The 13,998-nt window shown below is 34.6% G+C and overlaps 3 protein-coding genes and 1 pseudogene across 3 annotated transcripts in view; all 4 read left to right on the top strand.

The window, feature by feature from the left end:
• LOC104781602 (protein STRICTOSIDINE SYNTHASE-LIKE 9-like) lies at positions 18-2,175 on the top strand. The gene is made up of 3 exons (XM_010506318.2): positions 18-506; positions 1,101-1,355; positions 1,537-2,175. Exons 1-3 carry the CDS (start codon positions 223-225, stop codon positions 2,108-2,110), a joined length of 1,113 nt encoding a protein of 370 aa, XP_010504620.1. The 5' UTR covers positions 18-222; the 3' UTR covers positions 2,111-2,175.
• On the top strand, positions 2,521-4,337 carry LOC104781600 (annotated as a pseudogene).
• Positions 6,065-7,700, top strand: LOC104781599 (protein STRICTOSIDINE SYNTHASE-LIKE 8-like). The gene is made up of 3 exons (XM_010506314.2): positions 6,065-6,432; positions 6,551-6,805; positions 6,983-7,700. Exons 1-3 carry the CDS (start codon positions 6,146-6,148, stop codon positions 7,569-7,571), a joined length of 1,131 nt encoding a protein of 376 aa, XP_010504616.1. The 5' UTR covers positions 6,065-6,145; the 3' UTR covers positions 7,572-7,700.
• LOC104781598 (protein STRICTOSIDINE SYNTHASE-LIKE 8-like) overlaps positions 12,019-13,998 on the top strand; it is a 6,032-nt gene continuing 4,052 nt past the window's right edge. Inside the window, exons 1-2 of the mRNA XM_010506313.2 lie at positions 12,019-12,026; positions 12,100-12,354. Coding sequence (XP_010504615.2) covers positions 12,019-12,026; positions 12,100-12,354 — 263 coding nt within the window. The remainder of the gene's footprint in view (positions 12,027-12,099; positions 12,355-13,998) is intronic.

Raw genomic sequence — 13,998 nt, 5'->3', positions numbered from 1 at the left:
TTCTGTCCCTTATGACTTGATTTACAAAAACATATATACTCGAGAGAGCAGATCCATACGAATCATATCTATACATACAAGGAAAGCTATATTAACTTTGCTGATCTTACGGGATTGACATATTGACCAAACAGCTTCACGGCCAAGTCACCTATAACCATGACGAAACCAACTGCAATTAGAGTAAACCGATAGCTAACCTGAAACCAATCTCCAACAATAATGCCGCTTAATCAAAAAGTTCCGACTTGGTTCGTTGTTCCGGCTGTGCTGGCCGTCTTGTCCTTAATCTTGTATCGGATCACAATTGTGCCGGGAGATATAGAGGGCGCCAAAAATATATTGGCATTGGCTAAGACCATTCCAACTCCTGTTGTTGGACCTGAGAGCATTGAGTTTGACCCACAAGGAGAAGGTCCTTATGCTGCCATGGTGGACGGCCGTATTCTCAAGTGGCTCGGCGATGATCTCGGCTGGGTTGAGTTTGCATACACATCTCCTCGCAGGTTTTTTTTTTAAATACTTTTTTTTTAGTATATGTATATACCAAGTAAGTGAAAAACAAAAAAAAGAGGATAAAAAAGTACCAAATTAGTTGAGGAAATTTTACCCAAGATGTCTCGGCTTCCACTCGTGTGTTGTGTCTAAATCCTCTATTGTAAGCAGTAAGCACACACAAAAAAATCTAGTTATATGGATCAGCTTGAGTTTTATCTATAGTAGATCACTAACTAGATCTAAACTCGGTGAATCAGCTTGAGTCTTATAACTAGATTTTTAAGGTTTCTGATCAAAATATATTTGTGCAAAAATTCCTTGGATCTGTCTGAATATTTTATAGTTTATATCGTTCTTTCTTTTTTTCCATATTTTCATAAAAGTAACTTAGAAAAATAATTCCCTTTATCTTATGAGTATTTTGGAAACTCGATCAAACTCATAAGGCTACAGATTTGTGTCAAGCTGTCAGCCTAGTCTTAGCTAGCGGCTTGGTAACAGGTCACCTGACAAAAATATATATTTTCATCACGTAGGCTTCTCTGAAAAATCATATAACCCTATAACTAATATACTTTTAATATAACCTTTCTTGTATGAAGAGGGAACTGTTCAAGATATGACGTGGTGCCTACTTGTGGAAGGCCATTGGGACTTACTTTTGAGAAGAAAACGGGAGATTTGTACATCTGCGATGGTTACTTGGGGCTCATGAAGGTTGGACCACAGGGAGGCCTGGCCGAGTTACTTGTTGATGAAGCCGAAGGTCGTAAAATTATGTTTGCCAACCAAGGGGATATGGACGAAGAGGATGATGTCTTCTACTTCAATGATAGTAGTGACAAGTATCATTTCAGGTATTGTATGCTTTATACATATATTTAGGATCCGAGAGTATTTACGAAAAAGACTCATAAACTTCGAGATTTGTTTGCTTCCGCAAAAATTAGTGTTTGAAACAACACAAAACTTCATGTGAATTTTTTTTGGATTGAATGAAAGTTTCTTCAAAAACTTTATGTGATGTTTGTGTGATAGGGACGTATTTTTGGAGGGTGTCAGTGGTGACCCATCAGGAAGAGTGATCAGATACGATAAGAAGACGAAAGAGGCCAAAGTTGTCATGGACAATCTTCGTTGTAACAACGGTTTGGCTCTAAACAAAGACCGGTCTTTCCTAATTACATGTGAGTCTGCCACGAGTCTTGTCCACAGATACTGGATCAAAGGTCCCAAGGCCGGGACTCGTGATATCTTTACGAAAGTCCCGGGTTATCCCGACAACATCCGGTTGACATCAACGGGAGGCTTTTGGATTGGTATACATTGCAAAAAGAACTTAATAGGGAAACTGATTTTGAGATACAAATGGCTTGGAAAATTGGTTGAAAAGACAGTAAGTCTGAAGTACGTGATTGGTTTTATCAACGGATTTAAGCCGCATGGGGTTGCCGTGAAAATATCCGGAGAGACGGGAGAAGTTCTTGAGGTACTTGAAGACAAAGAAGGAAAGACAATGAAGTATGTAAGCGAGGCTTATGAGAGAGATGATGGAAAGTTATGGTTTGGGTCTGTTTACTGGCCAGCCATATGGGTTCTTGATCGCAAATGAGTGATCATGTTGTATTTTACTTGTGAGTTTTGAATTTTAATAAATGTGTATATATTTTAAATCAACACTTGTTTAAGGGAGAAAATAAATTTGGATAATTCTTTTCAATATTTTTTTGAATATTTGGTATTATTAATTAACACGTGGTAATAATAATGATTCGGCGGTTTAAACAAACCTTGTACTACCTTGGTCCCAAACGAATTGAACGTTTCAACACTAAAATGGTACTATAGTCCCATCCGCTTTCTATTTGTTGCACTACGGCTCTTGTTCTTTCATTATTCGACAACTGGCATTTCAAGGACAAATTGTAATCCTTCTACTATACACGGGTATTCCCTTCATCCACTCAGCTAACTCTCTATACTCACCCGTGAGGCATATTTAGTTGTATATATAGTTATCTCTTTAGAGGTTTCAGCTAACAAATTAAAACTATTTGAGTTGCACAAGTCTTTGAGTGTGAGAAAAATGCCAGTTAACCAGAAGATTCCAAGCTGGATCGCCGTTTCGGCTGTTTTGGCCGTCTTGGCCGTTATTACGTATCAGATACTCCTTGCCAGATCATATAGAAGGCTCCAAAAATATACTGTCAACGGCTAAGACTATTCCTCTCCCTATTGATGCACCGGAGAGCATGAACTGGGATCCAAAAGGAGAAGGGCCTTATGTAGCCCTCATAGATGGTAGTATTCTTAAGTGGCGTGGCCATGATCTCGGCTGGGTTGAGTTCGCCTACACATCTCCTCTCAGGTTTTCTTTTATGATGATTTCTAGCTATAAGACTATACATGTTGAAGACAATAAGCAAATAACCCCGTTGTTAAAACCCCAAAACAAAAGCCTTTTGTTCTGTTCTGTTTAGTTTTTATTTAAAGAAAAAAAATATCTTGTCTTAGTTTCTACAGTATATATATTCGGAGAAAAATTCAGATACTAATGAACTAATTTAGCCGTTTGGCTCTGTTGTGTGAACCAGCTGAACTTTTTATGAAAATATCATTTTAGTAAAAACTTAAACAAATTTCTACTTAAAACTATTATAGATTATTATATATATGTCGAAGAAAAAACTTATTCTACATATGTTAAATACATTAATAGAAATATGATGCAAAGACTTTGTTACGTTATAACTTCTGTAACATTTATTAATATTTTCTATGGTGACTTCTCATATATTATTATCCTTGTTATATGAAGAGGGAATTGTTCAAGGCACGAAGTAGTACCTTCTTGTGGAAGGCCATTGGGACTTACTTTTGAGAAGAAAACGGGAGATTTGTATATCTGCGATGGTTACTTCGGGCTAATGAAGGTTGGACCAGAGGGAGGCTTGGCCGAGTTAGTTGTTGGGGAAGCCGAAGGTCGTAAAGTTATATTTGCCAACCAAGGGGATCTCGACGAAGAGGAAGATGTCTTCTACTTCAATGATAGTAGCGACAAGTATCATTTCAGGTATTTACTAATTAGGCTTTTACCTAATTAAGACTATATATATATTTACTGAAGGTCACGTTTTTTAAGAAATGACTTTGTAAATCTTTACGTTATTTATGTCGATTAGAGAGGTATTCTTCGTAACTATCAGTGGCGAACGGTCCGGAAGAGTGATTAGATACGACAAGAAGACAAAAGAAGCCAAAGTTATCATGGACAATTTCCGGTGTAACAACGGTTTGGCTCTAAACAAAGATCGGTCTTTTCTAATTGTTTGTGATTCCGCCACGGGCCTTGTCCATAGGTATTGGATCAAAGGTTCTAAAGCTGGGACCCGAGATATCTTTTCACAGGTTCCAGGTTATCCCGACAACATCCGTCTGACACCAACGGGTGATTTTTGGCTCGGCATACATTGTAAGAAGAACTTGATAGGGAGATTGATGGTGAATTATAAGTGGATAGGGAAGTTTTTTGAAAAGACGGCGAGTTTGGACTTTCTGGTTGGGTTGATTAACGGATTTAGGCCGCATGGAATCGCCGTGAAAATCTCTGGGGAGACAGGGGAGATCCTTGAGATTCTTGAGGATAGAAAAGGGGAGACGATGAAGTATGTAAGTGAGGCTTATGAGAGAGATGATGGAAAAATATGGTTGGGTCCGTTTTCCAACCTGCAGTATGGGTTCTTGACCGCAAATGAATGTTTTATATATTACGTATTATGGGGTTTTTACTTAAGCAACCGTACCAATAATGTGCATCTTTGTGTTTTTTAATCAAAACACATGTTTTATATATGCAGGCCGGGCTCAATATTTTTTTGGTCCCTGTGCTCCAAACAAAAAAGGACCTTATGTAAATCTGTATTTTTCTTCTAGATTTTTTTAAAACACTAAAAATAAGGAAAAACAAATTAAGGACCCTGTGCTTTTGCACCGCTTGCACACCCTTAGAGCCGGGGCTGTATATATGAGTGAATTTGTCTGTATGTATAGTTTACATAAATCATAAGACCGTATCATTCTAACCCATATGAGTATGATGATCCAACGGTGGGAAATCCCCTTTCCGATGCAATCTTTATATATTTAAGTATGATCGTTTTAGTTAAAAAAATTGCAAAGACGAGAACAAATTAATTCATATTCTCTAGTGTAATATGCTTACATTGTGTTAATTAAACATTGTAGATGAGATCTGTCTTTCCGGCCTGCTGCTGTGCTGCATCAAGACTTTATTGTGACTATTTAGAATTTTGTTTCCCTTGTTTGTTATCTTCGTTATATATATATATTTATTATGTATTAACCACATTTCTAATATGTATTCGAGTCCTTCAATCTCCTCATTCCACTAAATATTAAAGTTCCACAAGAGTCAATACTGAACACCTTGTTGTGTTGTCGGTATTGATTTCACGCACGCGCCTTGACGACTTTTGTGGTCGGAATATAAATCTAAAAAAATGAAAAGAAGAAAGTCGATTTGAAAAGCAACTTCGATTTAGCTTTGCATTCATTTTGATTTTGTGACCATATATATAAATAACATTCTGTAATATGAGAAAAGAAAACAAGGGTCCTACGAAGAACTCATCGTAAAACCATGGGCATATTATCCTATATGGTTTTCACTTTCGTAAAAATTCACTAGCAAACCGCCAAAATTAATTTATAGCGGACTAAAACACAACCAAAAAACGCCAGTGTGTCAATGTTGTATCATTTTGTGAGGTTTAGCTAGAGTTTTGTTCTATTGAAGAAGGTAAATAATTAAAATAAATATAGTGAAATTATTGTTGTCAGAATCTTTTTAATATATTTCGAAGTAGTATATGGCCTCACATGGCATTAATATTTTATGGAAATCTTCAAAGAGAAGAAAGAGAAGTACATTAACACAAACGTTTAAATTTCTAGTTATTGTAAGTTTTAGAAATGAAAAATACATTAACCAAAAGCAAATATTACGCGTGTGTGTACTTTCAACAAGATCAGAGGTTTTATATCAAATGTAAATCTCTTATCATGAAACAAATTTATAGAAGCCTCTCAGTAGTTATGCTTTAAATTGATATAAATAATCATTTAAATATGATATACGTTAAATGAAACCTAAAAATTAAGCTAGTGTAATTATTTTTTTTTTGACTGTCTTGTACATTTTTCAGATACGTCTTTCTGTACAAAGTAAAGTATAATAATTAGTTGGTGTACCTGTCTTATACTTTTCCCAAATTATCATTACAAAATTTGTGAAAAAGAAGATTCGAGATCATGACAAATATATTCTCTCTTACGAGTTCAATTATTTTTCTTCGTACAACTTGTGAGTATTCAATTAGCATTTAAATTTTTTAAGTTCCAGCTTCCCAAATATTTGATCTTTGTCGTTGTTAACATTTTTTAAAGCTTTTTATAATATTGACCGATACGTGGCACTTTGAGCTGAGCGACGACATTGATATATTAAGTTATTAACGTGTGTAACTTTTTAAAAAAAGCCTCACGTTCCACATTTTAATCTATTTATAGTCTCTTTGTAGTTTTAGTATCATCAATTCATCATCATTCAAAACACACACACAGAAAGATGCCGATTAACAGGAGAGTTCTGACGCCAGTAGCCGCCGCTCCGGTTATTTTAGCCGTCCTTTGCTTTTTCTTCTGGGCATCAATCATCCAGTCGGACAACATAAAGGGCTCGAAACATGTTCTCCAAGATGCTAAGACCATTCCTCTTCCCGCCTATGGACCAGAGAGCTTAGAGTTCGATCTGAAAGGTGAAGGCCCTTACGTCGGCGTCACCGACGGTCGTATCCTCAAATGGCGAGGTGAAGAACTTGGCTGGGTCGAGTTTGCACATACTTCCCCTCACAGGTTCAATCGTAACCCATAAAAACCAAACTGACCGTCCTCTGTTTTAATTTTTGTTTTTTAATATGATTTATCTAAAGTTGTTCCCAATTAACTGGATTTACTTTTTTGGTGAATGAAGAGATAACTGTTCGAGCCATGAGGTGGTACCAAGTTGTGGGAGACCATTGGGACTTAGCTTCGATAGGAAAACAGGAGATTTGTACATATGCGATGGTTACTTCGGGCTCATGAAGGTCGGACCAGAGGGAGGCTTGGCCGAGTTACTTCTTGATGAAGTTGATGGAAATAAAATTATGTTTGCCAACCAAGGGGATATAGACGAAGAGGAAGATGTGATCTATTTCAATGATAGCAGCGATACATACCACTTCGGGTAAATTTTATTACACTCGCCAGCTTTAACACATGAATATTTTTATATTTCTTGGTTAGAAGAAAACAAATATAACTTGACCTAAATATATTTTGAGACTTTTATGTTCAAAAGATCACCAATTTGATTTCGTATGAGTACAACTTGTAAATTTGGTATGATTGTTTTGTTGGATAGGGAAGTATTCTACGTGTCTATGTGCGGGAGGAAGGAGGGAAGAGTAATTAGATACAATATGAAGACGAAAGAGGCCAAAGTTATTGCGGAAAATCTTCTATTACCAAATGGTCTAGCTCTAAGCAAAGACGGATCGTTTGTAGTCACATGCGAGAGCAGTTTGAACTCTTGCCGTAGGATATGGGTCAAAGGTCCCAAATCGGGGACAAACGAGATTTTCGCGAGTCTCCCGGGGGGCCCAGACAACATCCGGCGTACGCCAACGGGCGATTTCTGGGTCGCATTACATAGCAAAGACAGTTTGTTCAGTCGTTTGTGTCAGTTCCACCCTTGGATCGGGAGGTTTTTCATGAAGGTAATGAAGATGGAGACCGCGATTCATCTCACCAACGGAGGAAAACCTCATGGAGTTGTCGTGAAACTCTCTGGAGAGACGGGGGAGATTCTTGAGATACTTGAGGACAGTGAAGGGAGCGCGGTGAAGTATGCTAGTGAGGCTTATGAGACTAAAGATGGAAAGTTATGGATCGGGTCTGTATTTTGGCCGGCCGTTTGGATTCTTGATACATCTGTTTATGCTTCCAAATGAGTTAAACAATCATCACTTAGTTGTGTGATTTGTTTATCAGCGAGAACGCATCTTGTTTTTGTACCTTCTTGTTGTTTGGGTCAATTCTGATGAGAACTTGGATTCTGAATTTTTTTTTGTTTCATTTGATCTTGGTCTCTTCTTCTTGCCTTTCTTGATTTCATTTTTCTATGATGCTAAAACATTCTTGATTGATATATTATGATCTGCGTTCATGGTATCAGAGCAAAGCTGAGCGCCTGAGCCGTGGGAGAATCATCATCCTCTCAACAAAGGGATGAAGATGCTTAATGACTAATTAATAATGACAAAAAGATAAAAGATAGAAAGAATAGATAAATTAACAAACAAAAGAAATGTCTGACTATTTATCTTTTCCATAAGCGTGCGTTGAATGAACTACTATCTAATTTATTTGTGCCAATATATATAGTATTAGTGAATATAGTGATATTAACAAATAGTCATGCAATACCACCGCAAAAGAGCATATGTGTACGTGTACTGGAATGATTTTTTCCTTTAGGATTCTTGTCGCTAAAAGATTCCCGAGTGATGTAAATGAGGGAGATCCACCAACCATTTCTCAACTGGATTTTCTTTAAAATTATTTCTTCTCAAAATATTATGATAATAAATTAATAACTTATGTGAATTATAGAATACTGAGTAATCGTACGTGTAGATCAAGATATGCTACTTTGATATGAGATTGAGTAATCGTACGTGTAGATCAAGATATGCTACTTTGATATGAGATTGAGTAATCGTACGTGTTGCCCGTCTATTTAATTACATAGACGGGATATGAGAGCATATTTAAGCATATAAGCATATTTAATTTATAAGAACTTTACGGTGTAGTGTTTCACTATTCATTTATAGATTTCCAAGGTTTTTGAATTTCTCGAGCATATCTCTCGGATTGTGGATTTTAAATCTTTCCCGCAGCTAAATATTATTCATTTTGTCTCACATTGATGTTTCAATAGTTTCACACATATTAAAAAAAAGTTAAGCTTTTTATTTTTAAACTAATTTATAATTATTTTATGGTAGAAAGAAAAAACATAACCTACTAAATATTATGTCATTTGAAATAAAATATAAAGTAAAAAGATCATTTTAGATTTTTAATCTAGAAAATCAATCTTTTAAGGACAAGAAATATTCTCTAAAACATCAATCTATGTGAGACATAGGGAGTAGATCGACATAATAAATCGAGCAAGTTTGATTAAATAGCAAAAAGTGCAATCGAATCTGAATGAGCTTCATTATTCGATTAGAAAGTGATAAAAAAAAATAAACACATTAATTTTAGGCTTTATTTGTTTCAGTTTACAATTATAGAAAGTGATAAAGTTCCTCAGAATCTTCATATAATACAAGTCATTATTTTCTTTTTAACATTCTCACTGTCTTATGCAACAATGTAAGTCTGTCTATACGGGATGGTGGGATACTGGGATCACATGCTTTTCTTACCTCAAAAGTGATAAAAAATTTTAAGATGCGATGCGACCATAAAAATTAAGAGATTTTATAACAATAAAATTAAGAGGTGGATCTGGTGTGGTGGTACCAATTGAAAAACTTTAATGAATAAAACAATACTAGAGTAATAGAAAAGTTTGATCTTCATTACAATACCAAAAAAAAAAAAAAACTGAAACCTAAACTATATTATTTAACATAGATATGGTCATGTGAATTTTTTTTATAGAAGTTAAATTATTGATTTGAACAGTTTTGTTTATTTTCACTATTATTATGTTTTGCATGTTTTTAGAAACTAAAACCAAATTTTTTTGAAGTACTATTAATTTTTTATTTTACCGCGTTTTTTTTCCTGTTATATTCTTTGTTATGATTAACCACATTTCCAATATGTTCCAGGCTTCCAGCCCTTCACTCTATTAAAGTACTAACTATTAAATGAAAGCTCCACATGATTCAATAATTGATTGAAAACCTTTTCAACTTCTTTTGTTTGATAAATCCTTTGCAGCTTCCTGTGGTCGAAAAAACAACCACTTGTATTTAGATTTGCATTTGATTTGGTTATGGGACCAAATTAACAAATAACAGTGATTTTTATTTGATAAAATAAATAAAATAATTTTCACTTTTCTATTAAAGAAAAATACGGGCTTATATATAGTTTTGGTAAAAATAGTAAAGAAACGTTAAAATGCAAACAGAGAACGCCAGTATATATGCTAGTGTCCATAAACCTACCCAAGGAAACTATAAAAAAAAATAAAAAGCCATCAATTGTATAGACAAAAAAAAATCAAGTATTCAACAAAACACAACAGCTGTCTATTTGATTGTTCTACAAGAACATCTCCAATCCACCTCTATATTTGCTTTTTAATTCTATTTTAAAGTAAAATCTACTCCAACTCATCTCTATTTCTACCTCTATAATAGATATCTCTATTTTTTCCTCTATAATAGAGTTAAACTTTTTTATTTATAAAATGGTCCTTGAACTTTTAACACTTTTATATTTATGATCAAAATAAATAACATATATATTTAAATAGTTTAATAATAATTTAATGAAGTGGAGGTTTTGTATTGAACAACACAATAATGAAAGTTTGTGGTAATATTCAATTCTCATATCAGATAAACAAAAATAACAGTCAAGATTTGGTTTGGTACAGAAGCATTACTCTTATGTTTCACAACTATAAGCGTTCAATTCGCAATCCAATCCGCAAAAGCTAAGATTAGCTTATACAACATAACGATAGGTAACATAACGACCAGCGGTTTCACTCGGACGAATGATCTTCACGACCTGCCCACGTTTTAGTTCGAAGTATCTTGCGATTGGATCAGGCACTTGGATCCTTGGAACTTGGAAGCTAACAAAACCCATAAATAATATATATATATTTAAATAGTTTAATAATAATTTAATTTGTATATTAATATGATAATTGATTATAAAGTTAAATTTGAATAATTTTAATATTTTGGTTTAAAATTTTTAAAGGTTTTTGTATAGAAAAACATTTTTAAAATGTGAGACTATTATTTGCAAAAAAAAATTTATATAAAATCTTATTAAATATAAATAACTTAAATATTTTAGTTTTTATTCATACCATAATATTATGCAATGTATTTCTTTTAATAAATGTGATATTTAAATAATATTTAAGAATGTTAAAAATTTAAATAATATCATAATTTTATGAAAGTTTCATAAAATAAATGGGTTAGTTTGCAACTTTTATAAGTAAAAGGTATTAATAGTAAAATAAAAAAGGAATCTCTACGGAATATTCTTTTTAGAGGAAAAAATAGAGGTATCTATTGGAGCAAAAGTCACCTCTATTATAGAGTTCCTCTATTTTAGAGATAAAAATAGGAAAAACCATTGGAGATGGTCTAAGAGCACGACAATTAGTGTCCAAATGATGTAAATGTCAAGTCCTCGAGCACACTATATACTAGATAATTACCGACTATTTTCCGCATTAAATAATCACATTTTTAGGTTAAACTTTGTCATTTATGAAACGTGTTAATTTAAAATATTAATGTATTTAATTAAAATATATATCTCATTTATTTTGACTAAAACCAATGCAAATAAAAAAAGGATAACTGCATCAATCAATATATGTTTTTCTTGTAAAAATATGATATATATTTTTCTATTCGCCTAAAAATATTAAATAACATTTAAAAACATGAAAATGTTATATCCTAAAAAGTTTTATATAGTATTTGATTACTTTCACAAGTACTGAGTATGAGTAGTTGAACCGGTCAGATAGAAAGAAGGAAAACTCTATTTTGCACCAGTTTAAATTAGGAAAAGAAAAAATTAATCAGCTATACTTTTGCTAAAAAGAAAAAACAAAAAAAAAAACAAGAGTAAATCTTTTTCCACCACGGAAAAATGAAAATTTTCAGTATTTTGACCTCTAAATGTATTCTTTCAATCTACATTTTCGTTCGACCAGACCAAACTCATCACTTTCGCCGCTGATATTTCTAAACCTTATCATCTCTGCTGTAACGTGTGTTGTGTGCTATTTTTTTAATAAAAGACCCCCCATATGTTGGTAAGTGTAATAAATAAATTTTGATTCTTTCCAACTTTTGTTATTTATAGTAACCTAATTATTTCACTCCCATAACCATAACCATTATAAGCAAACATTATTCTCCAGAGAGAACACAAAAGTGAGAGCAAGATGCCAGGTTTAACGCCGATCGCCGCCGTTCCGGTTTTCTTAGCCGTCGTTTGCTATTTCTTCTGGGGATCTATCATCGAGCCGGACCGTTTAAAAGCCTCCAAACACGTCCTCGAGGGGGCTAAGACCATTCCCATTCCTAACGGCCATGGACCAGAAGGCTTAGAATTCGATCCACAAGGTGGAGGCCCTTACGTCGGAGTCACCGACGGTCGTATCCTCAAATGGAGCGGTGAAGAACTAGGCTGGGTCGATTTCGCCCACACTTCTCCTCACAGGTTCAATTTTTTTTGGGGTGAATGAAGAAATAATTGTACGAGGGATGCAGTAGTACCAAGTTGTGGGAGACCTTTGGGACTTACCTTTGATAGGAAAACAGGAGATATATACATATGTGATGGTTACTTTGGACTCATGAGGGTTGGACCAGAGGGAGGCTTGGCCGAGTTACTTCTTGGTGATGTCGAAGGTCGTAGCGTAACGTTTGCGAACCAAGGGGATATAGATGAAGAGGATGGTATCTACTACTTCAATGATAGCAGCGATCAATACCATTTCGGGTAATTAACATTTTTAATAATCATTATAAAAAACTGAAGAAGCTAGCCTTATTCCCTTATTTACAATTGCGGTATATATATATATCCTATTTTTGATGAAATAGTGACAAATGGTTTATATGATGGAGTAGAGTGGCGGAACGATTAACGTGACTATTATTAGTTTTGTAGAATCGCGTAATTGAATAAAGCAATGTTAAAAAAGGAATCCATGTTGACATAAGGTTGAAGATAGTTTGAAGTGCAAGCTATACTATTCCCACCGAGTTATGGAATTAGAATTAATTCTATTTAAGAGTTATCTAAATATGTTAATTTACCGGTTTAGAATAGGAAAGTTGTTAACTCTAGGGTTGAGCCATTGTTATAAATACCAAGAGAGCGTTTCATAGAGAGGTGCACGTCTTAGGTATTATTGAGAGATACACACAAGGTGTGTGGCGTCGCCCCATCATTAAGATAGTGAGATCTGTTGATGGTATTGTTGGAGTTCTACTCCTAGCTAATGAGCCACATATATGTGCTTTATTTGTTATCAGAGCTTGTGTTCGATAGAGATCTATACTTGTTTCGGATGTGATTCTGGATTTATGGCTAGCGTAGAATTGGTAGCAGACGAGAATGACGAGTATCATGAAGAAGCAAAATAAATCATAAACTCCCAGAAAGGGTTTGTGCTATCCATCGGAGTTGAATGAAAACGCTACTTGTTTCCATTACCGTTAGAAAACGATTGAGAAGAAAAAAAAAGTTTTCTTAACATAGGATAGAAAAGAAAGGTATGATGAATTCAAGAGTCAAGATCGATGACAAAGTAACAGTCTGAAATTACAGAGATTTAGAGGAGGAGGTGGCGGTTGTTGATCAGAATCGTGTTGCGGAAGCATCGACGAAGAAAGGAGAATCGTGTTTCTCGTCATGGGTCTATGTGTTCTGTTTTGTCCCTCTATCTTGTCTAATTAAAATCAGGCCCAGGAAATCCCACTCTCTTAGTACGTGTATTGAGTCTTCTGTGCATTAGTGTAGAAGGAAGCTCGTCTAGAAGCTTGTGAAACAGAGCCAAGGAGATAGTGACTGGAGAGAGAGAGAAAGAGCATATAGACTCAAGAGGGCGTTCTAAAAGGTGTATCCCATAAAGGACATAGAAGAAATCGAAGATCTAATTGATTGATGGGATTGATATGAGAAGTCTGAAAGTTGTGATTTGTGTTGTTGTGTTTCTGGAAGATCATGGGATTGAATCCTGTCAGCTTGCTCTAGTTTGATTCCACGCATGTTCGTTGGGAAGAATGTGAAACCTAGTGAATCTGGTCCTTTTTTTTAATTGAGTTAGGTTTATACTGGATTGGTTAGAAAGAGAGAACCTGAAAACGAGTCTAGAAGAGTTTCTTTGTATTGATTGAGAATCAATGACATGTTTACTTTTGAGATGGAGACATATATCATGGAACTCTGAGGGAGCGGGAGAAGATTTCATATTTGGTGATTTAGTGTTCAGAAAGTTATGTCGGAGTTGACGAAGATGAAACCTTTAAGAGTGAGGAGAAGTTTGGGGTCTTGATGTTTCACAATTGGAAAGTATAATCTCTTTATGAATCTCTGGTAAATAAAAAAAAAAAAAAAAAAAAAAAAAAAAAAAAAAAA

This window comes from Camelina sativa, chromosome 4, assembly GCF_000633955.1.
Source record: "Camelina sativa cultivar DH55 chromosome 4, Cs, whole genome shotgun sequence".
Lineage (NCBI taxonomy): Eukaryota > Viridiplantae > Streptophyta > Magnoliopsida > Brassicales > Brassicaceae > Camelina > Camelina sativa.
This window is presented reverse-complemented; position numbering and strand designations above follow the sequence as displayed.

What these genes read in the sequence shown, in the direction of transcription:
- LOC104781599 (XM_010506314.2), top strand. Translation starts at nt 6,146, where the DNA reads ATGCCGATTAACAGGAGAGTTCTGACGCCAGTAGCCGCCGCTCCGGTT. An exon ending in GCACATACTTCCCCTCACAG is followed by an intron (nt 6,433 to 6,550) that starts GTTCAATCGTAA and finishes TGGTGAATGAAG; the next exon opens with AGATAACTGTTCGAGCCATG. An exon ending in AGCGATACATACCACTTCGG is followed by an intron (nt 6,806 to 6,982) that starts GTAAATTTTATT and finishes TTTGTTGGATAG; the next exon opens with GGAAGTATTCTACGTGTCTA.
- LOC104781602 (XM_010506318.2), top strand. Translation starts at nt 223, where the DNA reads ATGCCGCTTAATCAAAAAGTTCCGACTTGGTTCGTTGTTCCGGCTGTG. An exon ending in GCATACACATCTCCTCGCAG is followed by an intron (nt 507 to 1,100) that starts GTTTTTTTTTTA and finishes TCTTGTATGAAG; the next exon opens with AGGGAACTGTTCAAGATATG. An exon ending in AGTGACAAGTATCATTTCAG is followed by an intron (nt 1,356 to 1,536) that starts GTATTGTATGCT and finishes TTTGTGTGATAG; the next exon opens with GGACGTATTTTTGGAGGGTG.